Raw genomic sequence first — 17,193 nt, 5'->3', positions numbered from 1 at the left:
TGCAAACAGCTAGGTTTTAGCCTGTAGATACATTTGTCCAGTAATGTGTGCAGAAAAGATCTGGAGCAGATAAATATTTGTGGAGAGGCGTATTGAGAGAATGGCCTGAGCTTGGTTCCCGAACCTTCAGTGGAAGACCCTACTTGTCAAAGGCAAGGTGCGCGAGCTGAGATGCGTGGAAGAAGTCTGTAGCACACCCCTTCTGCGTGTGTTTGCCCAAGAACAGAAAGCCCGTCATCGTGTTATAAACCTTGCGGCACGCTGCCGTTGTAACCCTGCAGTGATGGTGCTCTGAGTCCCGCAGGGCAAATATAAAAGCCTGCCTCTAGAGCTGATCTATTAAGTAAAGGTGTAAAAGTCACGGAATGTGATGTTTCATACCGTAATGACTACTGTGTAGGTGTACATGCACAAGAATTCCCATCAACAATAAGGACTCTTAATCACTTTTTTACCATTATTGCAGGAAACTCAAATTTGCCCTTAAGAAGTGGTTTGATTTAAAAATGATTTTCCTAGCTGTATACAACCAAATTTGCTGCATCTTGGGTCCTCTCGCATGACTTAATTTATGAATGTATTTCTAGGCTGTACATATTTCTTCCTACAGTTTCATTAACTTTGTCTTCTTGCCATGATGCTGTCTTGCCATATCAATTATTAGTTGCTACAATGAACAGTAACAATGACTGAAGATGATTGTGCAGTAAATATATTAAGTTCCATTACTGCCTCATGTTTCTTTTTCTTTGCGTTTTCTTACCTATAACATATAGTTAAGGAAAAAAACCAACCCTAAGATTAATAATAAGTGGCTGATCTTGTTTCCTAGTTTCATTTTTCATTACCCAAGTTATCTGATTTAGGTCACAGGGTTATGTTTCTAAAACAGACGTTTGAAATCTAAACTTGGATCTGTCTCTGTAGCAATTATACATATATTTTAAATCTAAGCCAGGATTACTTGAAGCAACTAAAGCACTTACACTTTTAATCTTGTAAAAAGACAGTGTATGTAAATCGTCTTTGCTAGGTGGTGCGCATGAGGGTCTCCAGCACTTGGGTCCTTACGGCAACATCCCAAACATCGTGGCTGAGCTGACAGGAGATAATGTACCAAAGGATTTCAGTGAAGATCAAGGCTATCCTGACCCTCCAAATCCCTGCCCTATTGGAAAAACAGGTAATGATGCTGTAGCCTTCGCACCTCTGTCTCCACTGTACATCTTTCAGTGCTGCACTAGGCAGTACGACGCCTGATCAGCAATGGGTGTTTTCTTTCATCCTCTACCCAGCAGCAGAACTGCTGAGCAATCAGGTGTTTTAGATGAGAGAGAGAAAGATATTTTTTTTTAATATGTGCACCTTCTGTATTGCTATATGACTGCTAGAGAAGGTCAGGTGGAAGAAATCATCTTGACCTCAGGGTAGAAGATAGTGAGATTTATGATAGTGCCTTGTTCCTGAGGGAAGTTCATTTTTAGGCTGGCCCCTGAAAAAAGTTATCATTCTGTACAGATGAGATTTACCCTTATTTTAGAGACTTTCATTGTGCCAAGAGGAATGAAACTGTCTGCCCTGATCTCCAACCCAGACCATGAGTCAATATTTAAGATACCTTGGCTCCAATCCATGTGGCTTTATAGCTCACTGAGGGTGCATCTGTGCCAAGAAATGGAGAACTACGTGGATGTACCCCAACGCGTCGCACGCAGGCTCGCTCTGGTGGAGGACCAGTGCAGCCTCAGAGTGCCAGACCAGTACGGTGCCCGAGATGCCCGGTACACCCCTTGGCTCACAGCTGTGCATAGACCAAGCCATGCGGGTGGCTCGTGCTGAAGGGTCTCTAAAGCAGCACTGCGTGTGCATGATATACACATAACCTAAGGGAATTGATCTTTTTCCTGTTATTTGAGCCAAGGAATGACTTCCAGGACTGAAAGTAGTAGTAAAACACCCATTGGCTGCCTTGGGAGCTGGAACTGGGAATGAGCGCTCTATTTTTCTCTCATTTTTTATTCGTGAGCTAAGAGACCCTTTCAAAATCTTTTCTGTTTAGTCTTCTTTTATGTTATTTGGATAATGCAAACCAGTTGTCTGTATTCTTATTAAAAATGTTCTAACTAGCTTAGAATTGATCAAAAAATATAAATATTTGTCACAAAACAGTTTTACAAACAGTGTTTTTACGTTTCATTCAAAAATATGACAAAATTTTGAATTGTCCTCCCTTACTGTTTTCTATCACAGCCCATTTGGGGATCGTGCCTGCCTCTCTTCTGAAATAATATCTAATCTTCCATTTTGTTCTATAGAGCTGTTGTTTGACAGGTTGCAAATGATGGGTTTAGGTTTTCTCACACACACAGACTTTCTATCTTCTGTGCTTGCCCATTAGAGTTCTGTTAGTGATTAGATAAATAAATTTAAAACCTGGCATCCAGAGAGAAACGCCTGTGAAAATCCCTTCAATTTTTCTTTCTTAGGTGAAATAAAAGTTGTTAGCTAAGGTAATACAGTCAGATCTGAACACAGGGGGATTTCTTAGGGAAGTGCTGCCTGCTCAGATAAATGGCTCTGTCGTAGGTACGCTGTGAGTGAAGATAGTATCTACTAGGATTAGAGTAAAATGTTTTTCAGAGCCTTAAATGGAAATTCAAGTGGTGACTGTATTATGCATACAAATTACTGGAGGCCTTCCTCAATCAGGTCTGTGGACTTGCTTAATGGAAAACAATTTTTCCAGTCACTGTCTACATATGCACATTCCACAGCGGGAATACATAAGCCTGGAGCATTTGAGCTTGAAGACTTTTGGATTAGCAGTCGCAGAGGGCACGCATATGTCCAACTGCCCTTTGTGTTTTCTACCAAAAGGCACAGACACTCTGAGGAGGTCTACCACATTTCTGTTGTCACCTGCTTCTCTCTTGAGATGACCCTGTCCCTGCTGAGACTGAAATAATTTTTAAGTGCTTGTAGTTAACTTTAATGGTTTCTGAGTTACTTAGCCAGTATGGTTAGTTTTCCCTTGTTTCCTATTGGCAACTTCATTTTTTTCCCCATTCTAAGGAGAGAAGAGAGAAAGCAGGATCTGTTGGATGACCTCCTCAGGTCATTGAATGAACTCATTTTTAAGTCAAGACTTTACTGTTTCCCACATCTAAGGGAAAAAGATAATCCATCTGCAAATCTTTTTACACGATGATCACACAAGGACAGAAGGGAAAGTCCACAGGTGTATCCCCTGGAGTTGCCTGCCTTCTGGCAGACGTAGCTGCTTGGATGCCCGGCATCGTGCCCCGGGTGGTAGGATCTCCTTGGCTATGTCTGAGAGGAACTTGGACTGCAAGTTCCATGTGCTGACAAAGCAGAGGGAGCTCCAGAAGCAGACTCTATCCAAAGAGCTACCCTGGCCTCAAGTTGCTGAATCTCTGTTTAATCTAAAGATGGCATATTTTGGTAAAAAGTTCATAAGCTGATTTTTAAAAGGGTATTATCCTTGATGTGACACTGTCTGCAAAAACATCCATTGTGATTAAAGGAGGTTTCTGGACCCATCAGATCAGTTACCAATCCGCAAAAATGTCTTCAGCATAAAACTTCTGCCACACCACCTTTTTATGAGATCTTATGATGCGTAAATGATTTTCAGCCATTTTGAACAAAATAGCAAACCAGAAATGGAGTTCTATGAAGAGCTACCCATTGAAGGAAATTCTGTCTTTGCTCACAGCATCGTTTCTACCATGAGCTTCAAAAGTATTGCCTGAACAATTTCTACAACTTCCTGTGGACGTTTAAAAATGAAAAGAGGATCCCTTCTGAATCAGAATGACATGCAGTTCTACCTAAAATCAAGCTCAATCACTAGATTAAAAGAAAAACGAGAAGGAGGGGGAGAGCTAGCAAAATAAATTTGTCTAGTTCTGAAGTTTCATGAAGTTGTGGGATTTTGCCTTTTTTAAATTTTAAATATATCCTGAAAAACTCCCTTCAAAAGAAAAAAAAACCACAAACTGATATTTTCCAGTCATCCAGTTCTTTAAATTTTTTTTTTAATTGCATAATTGTATTTAAGAAGTTTGCTGATTAACGTGGCACATATTGTGTGTTTCAAAGCTACTAAGCAGTCATTGCTTTGTAACATACTTTTGCAGTTGATGATGGGTGTCTAGAAAACACCCCAGACACAGCAGAGTTCAGCAGGGAATACCAGCTGCACCAACACCTTTTTGATCCAGAGCATGACTATCCCAACATGGGCAAGTGGGTGAGTACGTGCTTCTTGCTGATTTTTGTTGCATGTGAAACTGGGTATTCTCTGCTGCACGGGGGATACTATGAAACCACAAGGAGAATACTGTGCATATTGCTGGAAAGATTATCACCCGAAGGGGAACTTCTCCAAAAGGTGAACTTGCCCTTAAAAATATGGAAATAATGCCTGTGATTGATGAAAAATACATAAAAATAGAAAGCAGAAATCCTTGTCCTATTACCTGTCCCAGGGCATGACAACTATGTATGTGCTTGATAACTACAACAAACCGCATTTCAAACTACAGGGGACATGTAACCAAAATTAGTGCAGATTATGGCACAAGATTTCAAAACATAACAGGGCCCTAATTCAAAAGATTATCGAGGTTCAGTGACTATCCATTGTTCAGCTACTTAGATGCTAAAAAAAAAATATAAATGGAGCACAGCAGTGTCTGAACAACTTAAAAAAAATCATCTAGGTCCAGACATCTTGCTTTAAGGAATCCTGTCTGGTTTAAGGATTTTGGAGGACTTGATGCTGCTTCTTCCTCTATTCAGGTTGTGCACTATATTATATTGAAAACCTATTTTACACATTGCATATAATAAATATAGCGAGCTACACTAAGGGCAAAAATCTTGCTCTGAGCATACAAGGACTTTAATAACTCCAGCTAGACTATTTCTGCAGGCTAGAGGCTCCAAAGAGAGCTCTGCCGCTTAATCTTACATTACATCAGTTAAATGTCCAATCCCAAATCCATCTTCAGGCGCCAGGAAAACAATAACAATGATCATAATTTATGCTTCTAGAGCAAATCATGAAATCTCATTTTACATTGTTATAACACTTTACTTAAGATTGCCCTAAACCGGCGTTCTGTAAGCATATATCGATAAATGGACATGTTTGGCAGCCTCTTCTCCTGCTGTAATTGTGAGACAATGATTCATCGTTCATAATCAAACCAGTGTAAGATTTATAGTCTTAATTACTTGTTTGAGTGCTAAATTTCTGGAGAGAATCATGCCAAAAATCCATATTTTGGAAACTCTTGTTGCATTCTAAGTAATTACCATCAAAGGTTTTCATTTTAAAAACACCAGATGGTGAACTTTCTTATTTATGCCAGATAATGCTGTTAGTTTTCTTATTATTCATAAGTTATTTACTTTCATAATACCATTTTTGAAGACCATAAAAGCACTTCTGTAAATCTTTGGCCTATAGCAATATTTCAGAATCAAGCGTATATACTGTGTTGTCATCAGCAACATATATACTTAACAAATGGTAGGTAATCATTAGTGAATACTGGCCTTTTTTCATTTCTCCATCCATCACTACTAATTCAGGGGAAAAACCTGCTCATGCATGGATTAAAACAGACTGTTAGGTACTAAACAGTAATCATATCTAGCTGCAGCGTGGCCAACTCCAGATCTTTTTAATTAGAGATGAAACAGCTGGTAATGTGCATGAGCAAATGTTCTGCCGAGATCCAGGAGAATTGCCCCAATTGCCTCCTCACTGTATATTACTACACATTAAAAAGATAAATACGACGATACCTGGTTTTGTGGTGGGTTTTGTTATTTTTGTCTCTCTGGAAAAATAAGAGCAGAAAAGCACTCTAAAAATTAGCTGCCTGAGACTTTATGAGGGAGAGAGAAAGTAGATCAGATCTTCTGGGTCGCTCGCTGTCATTTGGATTAGGTCGTAAATGACCAGCACAGCCGATGGGGGCTGCCCAGCGGGTGACCCCACGTCCTCATCCTCCCACCGCCCCCAGCCACCAAACCCCCTCTGCCCGCCGCAGCCCCTTCTCCCGCAGAAGAGCCTGGGACCGAATGCCCCAGGGGCTGTGTCGGCTGTGCGTTTACAGACCGCGTTTCCCCGAACTCCTGCGTGCCGTGCAGGCGCTAGGCTGTCACCACTGTCTGAAGCCCTCGGAGCCAGCGTGTCTCCTGGACCTGTGCGAGCTGGCGTGGGCTCGCAGCTCTCAGGGCAGCGTCTCCCCTGCCTTTTCCTGCCACAGAGCTGCTGAGGCGGTGTTACAGTTCCCACTGACTTGTCCTTTCAAGGAGCCAGCACGCATTCCTTAGCGTAACCACAGTAAAACCCAAATTACATTAGCAGGTCAGGAAAAAAAAAAAACAAACCCAAAAAGACCTGCTTGTTCATGAATAATGGGAGAGAAACAGGTTGGTTGGTTTGTTTTGGTGACAGACTCTAGCGCTCACAAAGCTGTGGGACCTCTGCAGTACCCTGTGCATAGCAGACACGTTTTATAAGGGTTAAACAAGTCTAGAAACTGTCTCATACAGCAAAGTGTATGATTCTGTTTAGAGGCTAAATATTATGTGTAACTACTGCTAATGCATATGAAGATACGAATATATAAATCACGTCTATTGGGTTAGGAGAGGGAAGAAAGAGGAAGAATTTTCCCGTCTTTGGGAGAACTCTCCATATATCAATATGCTGACATGCGGGAAGTCTTGGGAACAGGCTCTGTTTATAGGGCAAGATACAGAGTTTATACTCTCCTCCCCAGCCCCGAAGACTCTTCTCCTCATATGTGGAAAATGTAGAGGGGACCATGGGAATAGTAAGATAAGGGATTTTGGAAGGTTTCTACCTTAGTGTGCCACTATAGTTTCTATGATTTTGGGGTAGAAGTTTTGGGATGGTTTTTTTCCCCCCCCCCTCAGCTCAGACTTTTCCTTGCAGGAGACAGGTACTTTCCATTTGAGTCTGCCTTTTCCACATCTTGCAACTCGACTCTTCAGATGGTCTGAAGAAGCGGTGTTGGCATCCAGAAAGTCTTGCACAAAGATAGTTTACAATACACAATTTACAATACAAATCTAAAAACCACTTATATGTAAGTTGTATATTTACTGAAACCCAAAGCATTAAAAAGAGGAGGGAAGTTCAGCTGTGTTTTCTGACACCAGTATCAGTACAAATGGAAAACGAAAAGCAACTATGTTTATCAGCAACACTTCTTTTTACTGAAGCGGTGGATAATATTTCACTCTTAGGGTAGAAATAGCGCCAGTTTTGATTGTCAGCTACAGTGGAGGGATCCAAGACAGTACAAAGAAAGGCAAATGGGAAGCAGGGATAAAAGTATTCCACTCCTTGTCACGGAACTTGCTATCTATGGCTTCCTAATTTTAAGGAAATCCTGAAGCTAGTCCCTCATAAATTTCTTTTTCCTTCAGTTATTGCGAGCAACATTAAGTGCATAATTCTTTGACAACTGACATTTTTAAATATCTGGATGGCAATGGTGATTATTAGGATGGGTTATGGTAGGCCTGGTACCCCTCTCCACTTTCAGGCAGTAAATACAGACAGTTCGATTCAGCGTAGTATGTCCAGTGTAATAGAAATTGTCATGTTCGATATTCCTGATAAGGCTGTAAATTGACTGAAGAAAAAGAAAAAAAAAAGCCCTCCCGAGAGGGTGCAACCTTGCTCATGCAATTTTTCTTTTCAGTTTTGCTTTCAGTGTGCAGGTCCAAATTACAGAGCTGCTGATTTTTACTGACTTCAACAAATTTCGGTAAACTCTGACAGATCTAAGGGTAAATTTCTCTGGCATTAGTTAGTTGGTTTGTAAGCATTTTAACTTCTGAGTTTTCTCCACCCAAATCCCAACCTGTAGTACCTTAATCCAAGCAGCCGTGAGGGTGCAAAGGAAGCTCAGGGAGTGAGGGTAAAGTAGCAATTGCTGTGCAGCACGTCTCCAGAAGAGGTGTATTTTAACTGGATAAACTCTGGGCCTTCATTCCTAACAACTCCTAGGTGAGGGATGAGAACGGTGAGCCCTTCAAATTTTGGTGGCTGATGAGTTCAGGCCCTTACGCAGTGGAACATATTTTCAGGATTGCTATTACCGCACAAGCACACTCTTAGCTCGTGCTCCGTAACCTCATTTGCTTTGCACTCCACGTAACACTTAAGTAGTAGCTACTGTCTTAAAACATTCCCAAACAGACTAAACAAAATACGATCTTCCTGAGCAGGAACAGTTCAATTGTAAGGAATTTTCCCGAGTGACAGAAATGTTAGCGCCAGTAGTCATCAAATTCTTTTTATTTCAGAAACACTATTTTTCCTCTTGTGAAAAGTATAAGGTCAAATACTTTACAAAGAGAGACTTCGGCGGTGCTTTGTTTCCTGAAGAGAATAATTTATGCATCCGTGGGTTTCTTTAAAATGTTAAATTTAAGTTTTCCCGAAGTGAGTTTGCATAAATGACTAGCCAAGAATGTCTCCCTTGGCCAGCTTCATCTCTGTTCCCTTTTGGCACAGCTCAGACAAAATAACTGAGGTTGGGCAAGAGATAGGCCTTGTGAATTTGGGGTTTAATGAACATGAGAAGTACAAAACAGACAATTTTGGCAGATTTCATTGTAACACTTGAAAATGTTTGTTTTTTCTCATATCAAGGCTGCGGAGAGGGTAGAAGTGTTTGGTGAATTTGTCTTGCGCTAGAATTACACTTTCTATTTATATAATCAACGTTAGGTCAGTTGTTTATAGCAGAATTAATGGCCTTGTTTATACAGTGTTCTGCTTTTATACATGTAATTCTTCTCTCCTTCCATTTTCAGGTTAGGGTTTGGTTTTGTTTTTCTTCATAATACACAATTGAAACAAAATGTGTTGAGCATGTGTGTGTTATTCCAGACTTTATTAGAATTCACTACTTGTATGAAATACAACAATATGTGGATGCACTTATGTAAACTATGGTCAGAGGGTTTTTTTTGTGTTGGCTTTTTTTTTTTTTTTTTTTACTCATCATCATAACTTTCTCTTCTGCCAAGATGTTTTTGGCAGTTTTTAAAAGGTTTGCCATTAAAAATGTTATAGACCAAATGGTTTTTAGAAACTTCATTGAGGGCACTACTTAAACAAAGGAAAAGTTGGCGCTGAACTCCTTTCAGCAGAACTTTGCACGGGGAAGTGTTGATATCTGGAAGGGAACAAGCAAAGACAACAAAACAGTAGGAACGACACCGATTGCTGTTTTTAAAAGGAATTAGAAAATGCCTTGTAAAGCAAATATTTTTTTGCTGCAGTTCTTTTGTCACCTCAAATGTATAGAAAGAGGTACCACAGGCAGGATTCCTTCTTCCTTAAATACGTATTTATACCATGTATCATGTGACGGGGAACATCCAGTCGATATTACTATGCCAGCATGTACTCGAAACGCTTATTGCCTGAACACAGATGATAATATAGCAACATAGTGGGAAATTACTGGCTTTTTAATTGTTGATAAGACTGTGACTGCTCCCAAAGAATTTCAAAACGTTAGCAGGAATATCCAAATATTTATTTGTGGTTTATCTTTCCACTAAAACTACACACCCCTCTAAACTTGCTAGTATTTAACAGCAAAAACGGTGTTTTAAAAGAAGAATGTAATTAATTTGATGGCTGCATTTTTTTCCCCTTCCAGAGCAAGAATTTACTCTTTGAGAAGATTAATGGTGGTCCAAAAAGAAGAAAGAGGGTAACTATCAGAATACTTTATAGCCCCTGTCTCATCTAGAGAGCTAATAAGAATTAAAATCATACTGTTGAAATGAAGAGTTAGTCTAATGCATCTGTGTTACACCTTAGATAATGCGTGAAGTCAGGGAATCGCTGTGATAAACTACTACAGCAGGCTTCGGGGCTGTCCACCGAGTACAAGTAGTTCTCTAAATAGCCTGTTGCTTTCACAAGATACGCTTCAATGCAGAGCGTTAATTTAAAAACTTTATACTATTTGCTGTTTTAAATTGATCCTCTATGCATAAAACCATTTAAAATTATGTAAATGTCTTTAAGACGGAATTTAAAAGTTTCCTACTAAAAATATGGGTAAAATTAATTACCACTATACAGGCATGTGAATATATTCTTGGGTGTACATGACAGTAGAACCAGTCCTCTAGCTGATGTAATTTGATTCACATACATACTTGGATTTACCTCAGATTAGATTCCTGCCTCTGTGTCCCACTTGCTGGAAAGACAGAGATGAACGGGTTCTCATCTTTCTGCCCCTGAATCAAGGAAGGCAATCCACATATCACAGAGAACCTCTGCACAGTCCACCTCACTGTCATCTTTTTTTTGGTAGTGTCAGCCTTTCTTTTACCAAAAAAATCACTTTCAGGCAGAGAAGAAGTCTTTAACTTTGCTGCTGGTGTATTTATTTTTTTTTTACAAGAAGAAAAAGTCTAGCTCTCTGCCAGAAAGTAGCTTTTCAAAATATGACAGCATGGTTTATATTGTAAATTAAGTAAACTTGGTTTAAAATAACGGAAGCATGAGTGAAGATGATTTATTTATTTATTTAACACTTAAACATAAAGTCTTTGCTAGAAAGGGAGAGGACAAGTTGATTTCTTACCAATTCACACACCATTGGTAATAAACACTGTTCAACCGTAAGTTAATGATCTACGTGGAGCTTAATATCTGCCTCCCACATTTTTGAGTTTGGTAGTGGAAAAGGAAAAAGGGTAGGCACCTGATTTTGACTCTAAAGTAAGTAGAATTTACTCTGGAAATAGTTACGTGGAATATTTCTTAATAGCTACAACAGGATGTTAAAGTCGGATTAGTGCAATATATACATGAGAAAAAAAGAAAAACATAGATACATTTTCTGCCTGTGTGCTGACTGACTCGCTGGATCCGAAGGAATAATGGCTGGAGAGGCGTGGCAGCCATGTGGCGGGGGTAGCCCAGAATTTTGGAGGTGAAGCTTCAGTTTCTCACTTTGCACCAGATTTATTTTCTTAGCACTGACATGTCACTTAATAGTAAATTCAGTAAGATTTAATGTATTTTAGTGTTTTGAGAGTAATACTGTAATGATTACTAATGCTTTAACAAACCATTCCGAATTTTCACTTTATCATCAGAAGGGTAACCTAGAGCTTTCGGCAGCGAAGTGTATTTTTCCAGAAACCAAAAAGCCCACTGGATTCCCCTCCTGCCTTCTGCGGTCCCTGCCGCTCCTCCATGCCCTTCTGCACAGGCAGAGAGTTTAGGGAGGGCAGCTTCTGGCGGCAGATTGGTCTTTTGGATCGGAATATCCCGATTTTAGCTTACAGCAAGTCTGATGTAACTGCATGCATGGTAACTGTGTTGTGTCTATACGATGCTGTAGTGTAACAGTCACAGAGGAGTGACTGGAGTCTACAAAACTACATATTCTAAGTACATGTATGTATATTTATATATTTATACGTAGGTACATAAACACACGTACAAGCGTATATACAATAGTCAGTATATATAGCAAAGGTTTGTATTTACCATTTGCGTTATTCTGTGCAGTGTTTGCAGTGCAAGACAAGGAAGCCTACAGTGACCTCTGATTTAACTAGCAATTATCCCTTTTTTTTTTAATTTCTATGCATGAGCATGGCCCTGTCCAGAATCTAATACCCCAAACACGACAGGAGCTTTCTGTAATCACTGACTCACATTGCCGTGGGCTTGGAGCTGTGCACAAAGGTACTCGGGAACCGCATTACTTTGAATTCAGCACAGCTGTATAGGATTAAACATTTTTCTGGTTAAATCAGCCAAAAAATTTGCGTTATATTTGGAGTTTTCTTTTGTCAGTTGAGAAGGATTCAAATTTTTATGTATTCTCATTCTCTTCTACTTTATTTCAAAAAGTAGCAAGTACCATTCCAAAAAAAAGACTAAAAAAGTTAATCTTCCTAAGAATCTTCAATTAATTCCTAGAAGTTTATGCAACAGCCGAATTTCACTAAATTAACATTAAACAGAACTCCTTTAAACAAACACAAAAAAAAAATCATTTACATGTGTCTTATTTTTAACAATTTAATGCATTAAATTAGTGTTAGTTTTGTTTTCAAAGATTTTTCCACATTCCTTTCTGGTTCTTCATATTTTTATGTTTTCACTTGCAGCAGGCAAAGCACTCAAAAAACACCAGAAGTAAGCGAAAGGGCTGCTCTACGCTGTGATTAAGTATTAATTATAACATCTACAAATCTGGAGAAACCCAAGGGCTTAAATTCGAAGACAGACAAACCCCACATATTTTCCAGGAATTTGACAAGTACCCGAGATACCTGAAAATAAATATCTCATGCCTATTTTAAAAGCTTTTTTTTTGTTTGTTTGTGGCGTGGTGTGGGGAGTGTAGTTTTCAATTCCTACGTTTTGGTGAAAGAAGCGTAGAGGTATCTCAAGAACAAGTGATTTCTGTGATACAGCCAGCCTGACAAGAATCAGGAGATACTGGAAAATTTGCATTCCTCCAAAGTTTGTCCTTAGGCAAACAATTTTTGTTGGCATCAAAACCCAGCACACTAGAATTTTTGTCTATATCTATGAAGGAGAAAGTATGTACTTGAATTTTGTTTACGCTGACACTGAAACAGGCCAGAAAGTGGGTGTAAATAGTATTTGTTAATTCTGAAGGTCCACTAAACTGCCTGATACTTGCAATTACAGTAAATACATTTTATTCCGTTGGTATAGATAAAATTCAAGCCTAGGCTTCCTACATTTCTATGATCTCCAAACAGTTTTGAGACCGGATCTGTTCTTCTTCAGTCTCACGTTGTGCTGCTTACATGGCACAAAGTGAAGTTAAAACCCCCTCCGGGGATCTTCTTTCCAGCATTCCCTTGTTCTGGCAGTGGTAGGAGAGCCATTTCCTATGCCAAAACCTTGCTTGGCTCTGCTTCTGTGCCAGCAGTTTTTTATCTCGGCATCAAGAGAGGAAGCAAGGAGGGGTTTCCTGGAGAGGAGATGGGCTGAAGAAGAGACTTTGGTCAAAAATGGTATCGTGGTATCTAACTTGTCTCCCAGCATAAGGTCCGTCAGAGGTTAGTGATTTAAGCTAAAGCTTACCTGGACTTCTCCAACAAGTTCTGTCCTGCCTCAAGAATAGAGGGAGTTAGATCTGCTGCCGCTTCTCTGCTGAGCTGAGGAAAGGAGGAGTGGAGCAAAACGACAGTGTTTAATTCAGACTGGCCTATGTTCTCAATAGTCCTCCTTCACTTGTATTCTTTTTAGTGGGTTGGATTAAATTCTTGCACGCAAAAATTACTAGCAAACAAATCATTGACTGACTTTTAGATTTACTCCCTGGGAGCATTTCCCCCCCCCCCCCGCCCCGGTCTGCAAATATTTGACAGATAAGAAATATATATCCACTAATGCTGGTTACCTTGTATATGTTTCCCTGTTTCTAATAAGCATAAATAATTTTAAACTTTTTCAGAGTGTGAACCCGTATCTGCAAGGACAGCGACTGGATAATGTTGTAGCAAAGAAGTCTGTTCCACATTTTTCAGATGAAGACAAGGGTCCTGAATAAGTACAATAAAAATGAATTATGAAAACTCATGCCATCCTCTGCTAGATCATAGTATTGCTTATATATAATCATCTATTAAAACCCTTGTGAATGGCAGCATGTTTATTATTTATATAATTGTAGATGAAAAACAGCTGTATTTATAACAGTATGTTCTCCTAGATAACAAAAATATGGCTCTGCTTTTTGTTAAGTTATGGTAAAAGGACATTTCTGTTGTTTTTATTTTAGTCATGGAGCAAACTTTAAAAATGTTAGTCATTTTAATAGCTAACGTGAGGTAAATGGTCTTAATGAGCAGCTTGTAAATAGGAAGATGTAAAAAAAATACCCGGTCTGACTCCAACGTTTAATCTTAAATGTTACTATGTTTGACACATGGAAATTATAGTTTTATGGTTTGTTCACAAATATTGTTACTTAGCAAAGACAAAGTATTTATTTTACCCGGAGAATTTTGGCTTTTGGTCCATTTTAATAAACATTTAAGCAATCTACAAGGTTTGCAAAGTGACATTTTCCAAAATATTTCAGAGGCTCACTTGTCTCAGTTATTGCTGTGCAAATTTAAAAATTAAAGCACTGCTTTTTGACTCTTATCCACTGGAATATTTTTCTGTTAGTTTTAATCGTTCCCTGTCCATAACTTTTGTGAACACTTGCACATCTTTCTTCCTTATCAATGGTACTGTTGTGAGGAAATAAATCTCCCCCGCTGTTTTTTGTCTTAGTAAGACCAGCATTTGTGCATTATAACGTTCTTAAATTATGTGTCCCTGGGACATTATGAGTGAAGATGGAGACATTTGTCTGTGTTAATAAGGTTGTGTCAACATCCTCTGAGTCTAAATCCAGGATATGAAGGTCATTACAGTTGATGAGCTTCTGAAAAACTATGATACTCTAATAACACTGGGAGCTATCATGGCTCTTGGAGTTGCTCTGCGAAGCTTACATTGCCTTTTTTTCCTGAGGAGACTGAAGAATTTTATATTCCAGAAAGCTGGGTTATCCGTTTCTGAAAGATGAGAATATAAAATTACCTAAAAAATTGTTATTTTCAGGGTGCATCTGAAATGTTTCAAGCCATGTGCATGGGGCATTGGAATTATGGAAAACGGCGTTACTTTACAGCTTTGGACTTAGAATTTATGGAAAAAAAAATAATTGTAGTTTCCTTCCCTGTCCTACAGAAAGACACAGTAAAATAATGATGACCCCTTAGAAAAAACAGATAAGAAACTAACAGAAACTAAGGGTCCTAACTACGTAAGATTAAAGCTAATATGATGGCACAAATGTGACTGTGTGTGGCATTTGCTTTTTCTATGAGAAACTTAATAATTTCTAATAAATTATGTATGCAGAGAGTTGGTCCTCTCACGTCATTTATGAGTAGATTGCAAAAAGCTGTAACATTCTAGGCTGAACTACCACATCTTTCTTCATATTTCTTCTTTAAGAAAAAAAAAACTGGAAGAGAAAACTAAATAGTATGCAATGCGGTAGGGTCTATACTCACATGTGACACAAAATTGAGGAGTTTGTGTGAAGAGCTCCTTCCACTTCCAGTGCCTGGAATGGGATGGGAGTAATCCAGCCCTTCACATGAGAGAACTTGTATTCTCTGCTTCTTAAGCTTACTCTTTTTATCTGCACTTCTGCTTAGTCTTCACACAGGTACTGAGAGTTGCAGAGTTGCAAAGGTTGTCTCCAAAACCAGAAAAGGACTATCATGGCGTGACTCTGAAACTGGAATGCACTGGTGCTCAGTGGTCCAGAGTGTGTGAAATGGTGATTCCTCCCACCTAACCCCACAGCCAGCCGCTGGTGCTGCCACAAGGCTTCCAGTTGGTCAGAGGCTAGATTTCCATTCCTCGGAAAATGGTGTTTCTTCAGGTACTCAACTTTCCTATCAATTCTTTTAAACTAATCTGAGCTACATTCTGTTCTTACGAGCTTCAGTAAAATACATTTCAATCACAAAGACGAAGCAACCATGAAGGCAATTTATTTCGTTTTTTTAAGGTCTTAGTAAGGACCAGCATATAATAAAAGGTAGTGTGTACAGTAAATGGGGGGATTAAAAAGAGAGGGGCAAAGAAGTAACGTTTGCCTGATAGTATCAGGGATCACCAGTGGCCGCCTGTGACCCTGGTGGGGCCTGAGGACCTGCCCTTCTGTCTATGATAGCTCTGCACAGAACAGGCAAAGGAAAAATTACACAATTTAGAGATGTTTTTGTCTTTAAATGCAAGCAAAAAAAACCCCTTTACACTGCACAATAAAATGATGCATCTTACAGGAACTGTCTGCTGGAAGAAATCAAACGCGTGGTGGTGAGCAGCCATCTGCTGAGTCCATCAGGCAGCTTGAGTGTTTCACCAGGAAGACTCAACAGCACTATTGTGAAATTTTAATAAAATATAGCTATTACACCATGATGATGAGATTAATTAATTTCAGTTTCATAGTAGTACTGGGATTGGTAGTCCCATATTAATTTTAAAAAAAAACCAAACAAACAAAAACCAAGCAAAGTTGTCCCTCCTGCTGCTCCAACAACAGTCCGAATGTGTATATGTAGTTTTTCAGAAAGAATCGTCACAGTGCCAGTCTTTCAGAATCAATAAATAAAGACAGCAGCTATCCCCCTCACTAAGAGCTCACGCCACCGAACCAGTACTTACAAGAAAGAATGTAAACAGCTGCTCAGGTGCAATCACCCTTTTACATTTGTGACGCATGTGAATTAAGGCGCATGTATATATTACTATTGTTGTTTAGCATTTTCATGGAATTAAATCCTTTTTAGATTATTTTAAAATCTGCAAGTGTGTTAATTACCTCTAACGTATTTGAGACACAATGTGCTTGAAAGAAGCTATACAAAATAAAGTGTATTGCCATGCAACATTGGTTTTGTCTGGTACAGAAGTATTTACGGCTCTAGTTTTAAAAAGGCACTGTGTAACCGAGCAGATTATAGTATTTGATTTGTGACCCAAAACTTACTCTGGGGGTGCATGTGTACATATACATATATGCACACACTAACTAATAGTCTTACAGTAAACTAATAGTCTTATAGTAAACTCAGTAGTAGAGACTATAAAGATGTCAACCCACAGAAGAAAGTAATATAAAAATGCCTAGTGAATCATTTAGGAGGGGAAATAGTGATATGCTTCTTTTTATTGGCACATTTGCATTCACCTAACAAAACCACGCCACTAATCTGTTCAGCAACTCACAAGCAAACCAAAGAAACGTGGCACTAGTTCCGAGAATATGATGACAGAATCCCGAGAGTCACTTACACAACTGGAAGTAAAGCTGATCTGAAACTTATTTTATAAAAATACGATGAAGCGTATCTTCATCTGTTAAACTGAGAAAGGACACAGGCAGAAAGATGACTACCATGTCAGCTAAGTTTTTGGCTTCATTGTGGACAAGGTAACACTCAAGCCCCTTTGCTTCCAAATGTCAGGAGCTGGGGATGAAGGCAAGTATTTTTCTGACAACGAAGAGG

At 39.1% G+C, this 17,193-nt stretch overlaps 1 protein-coding gene across 6 annotated transcripts in view; it reads left to right on the top strand.

Annotated features, from left to right (window-relative positions):
- The window catches only part of SCG5 (secretogranin V), a 30,277-nt gene extending 15,249 nt beyond the window's left edge, over positions 1 to 15,028 (top strand). For 3 of the 6 annotated variants that reach the window (XM_074585002.1, XM_074585001.1, XM_074585004.1), the window contains 4 exons: positions 1,034 to 1,183; positions 4,161 to 4,273; positions 9,753 to 9,806; positions 13,563 to 15,028. In XM_074585002.1, the coding sequence (XP_074441103.1) occupies positions 1,034 to 1,183; positions 4,161 to 4,273; positions 9,753 to 9,806; positions 13,563 to 13,658 (413 nt within the window). In that variant the 3' untranslated portion in view covers positions 13,659 to 15,028. The remainder of the gene's footprint in view (positions 1 to 1,033; positions 1,184 to 4,160; positions 4,274 to 9,752; positions 9,807 to 13,562) is intronic. The other 3 variants (XM_074585003.1, XM_074585005.1, XM_074585006.1) reach the window with 1 other exon arrangement.
- Positions 15,029 to 17,193: the final 2,165 nt, after the last annotated feature.

Source organism: Larus michahellis, chromosome 4 (assembly GCF_964199755.1).
Source record: "Larus michahellis chromosome 4, bLarMic1.1, whole genome shotgun sequence".
NCBI lineage: Eukaryota > Metazoa > Chordata > Aves > Charadriiformes > Laridae > Larus > Larus michahellis.
This window is presented reverse-complemented; position numbering and strand designations above follow the sequence as displayed.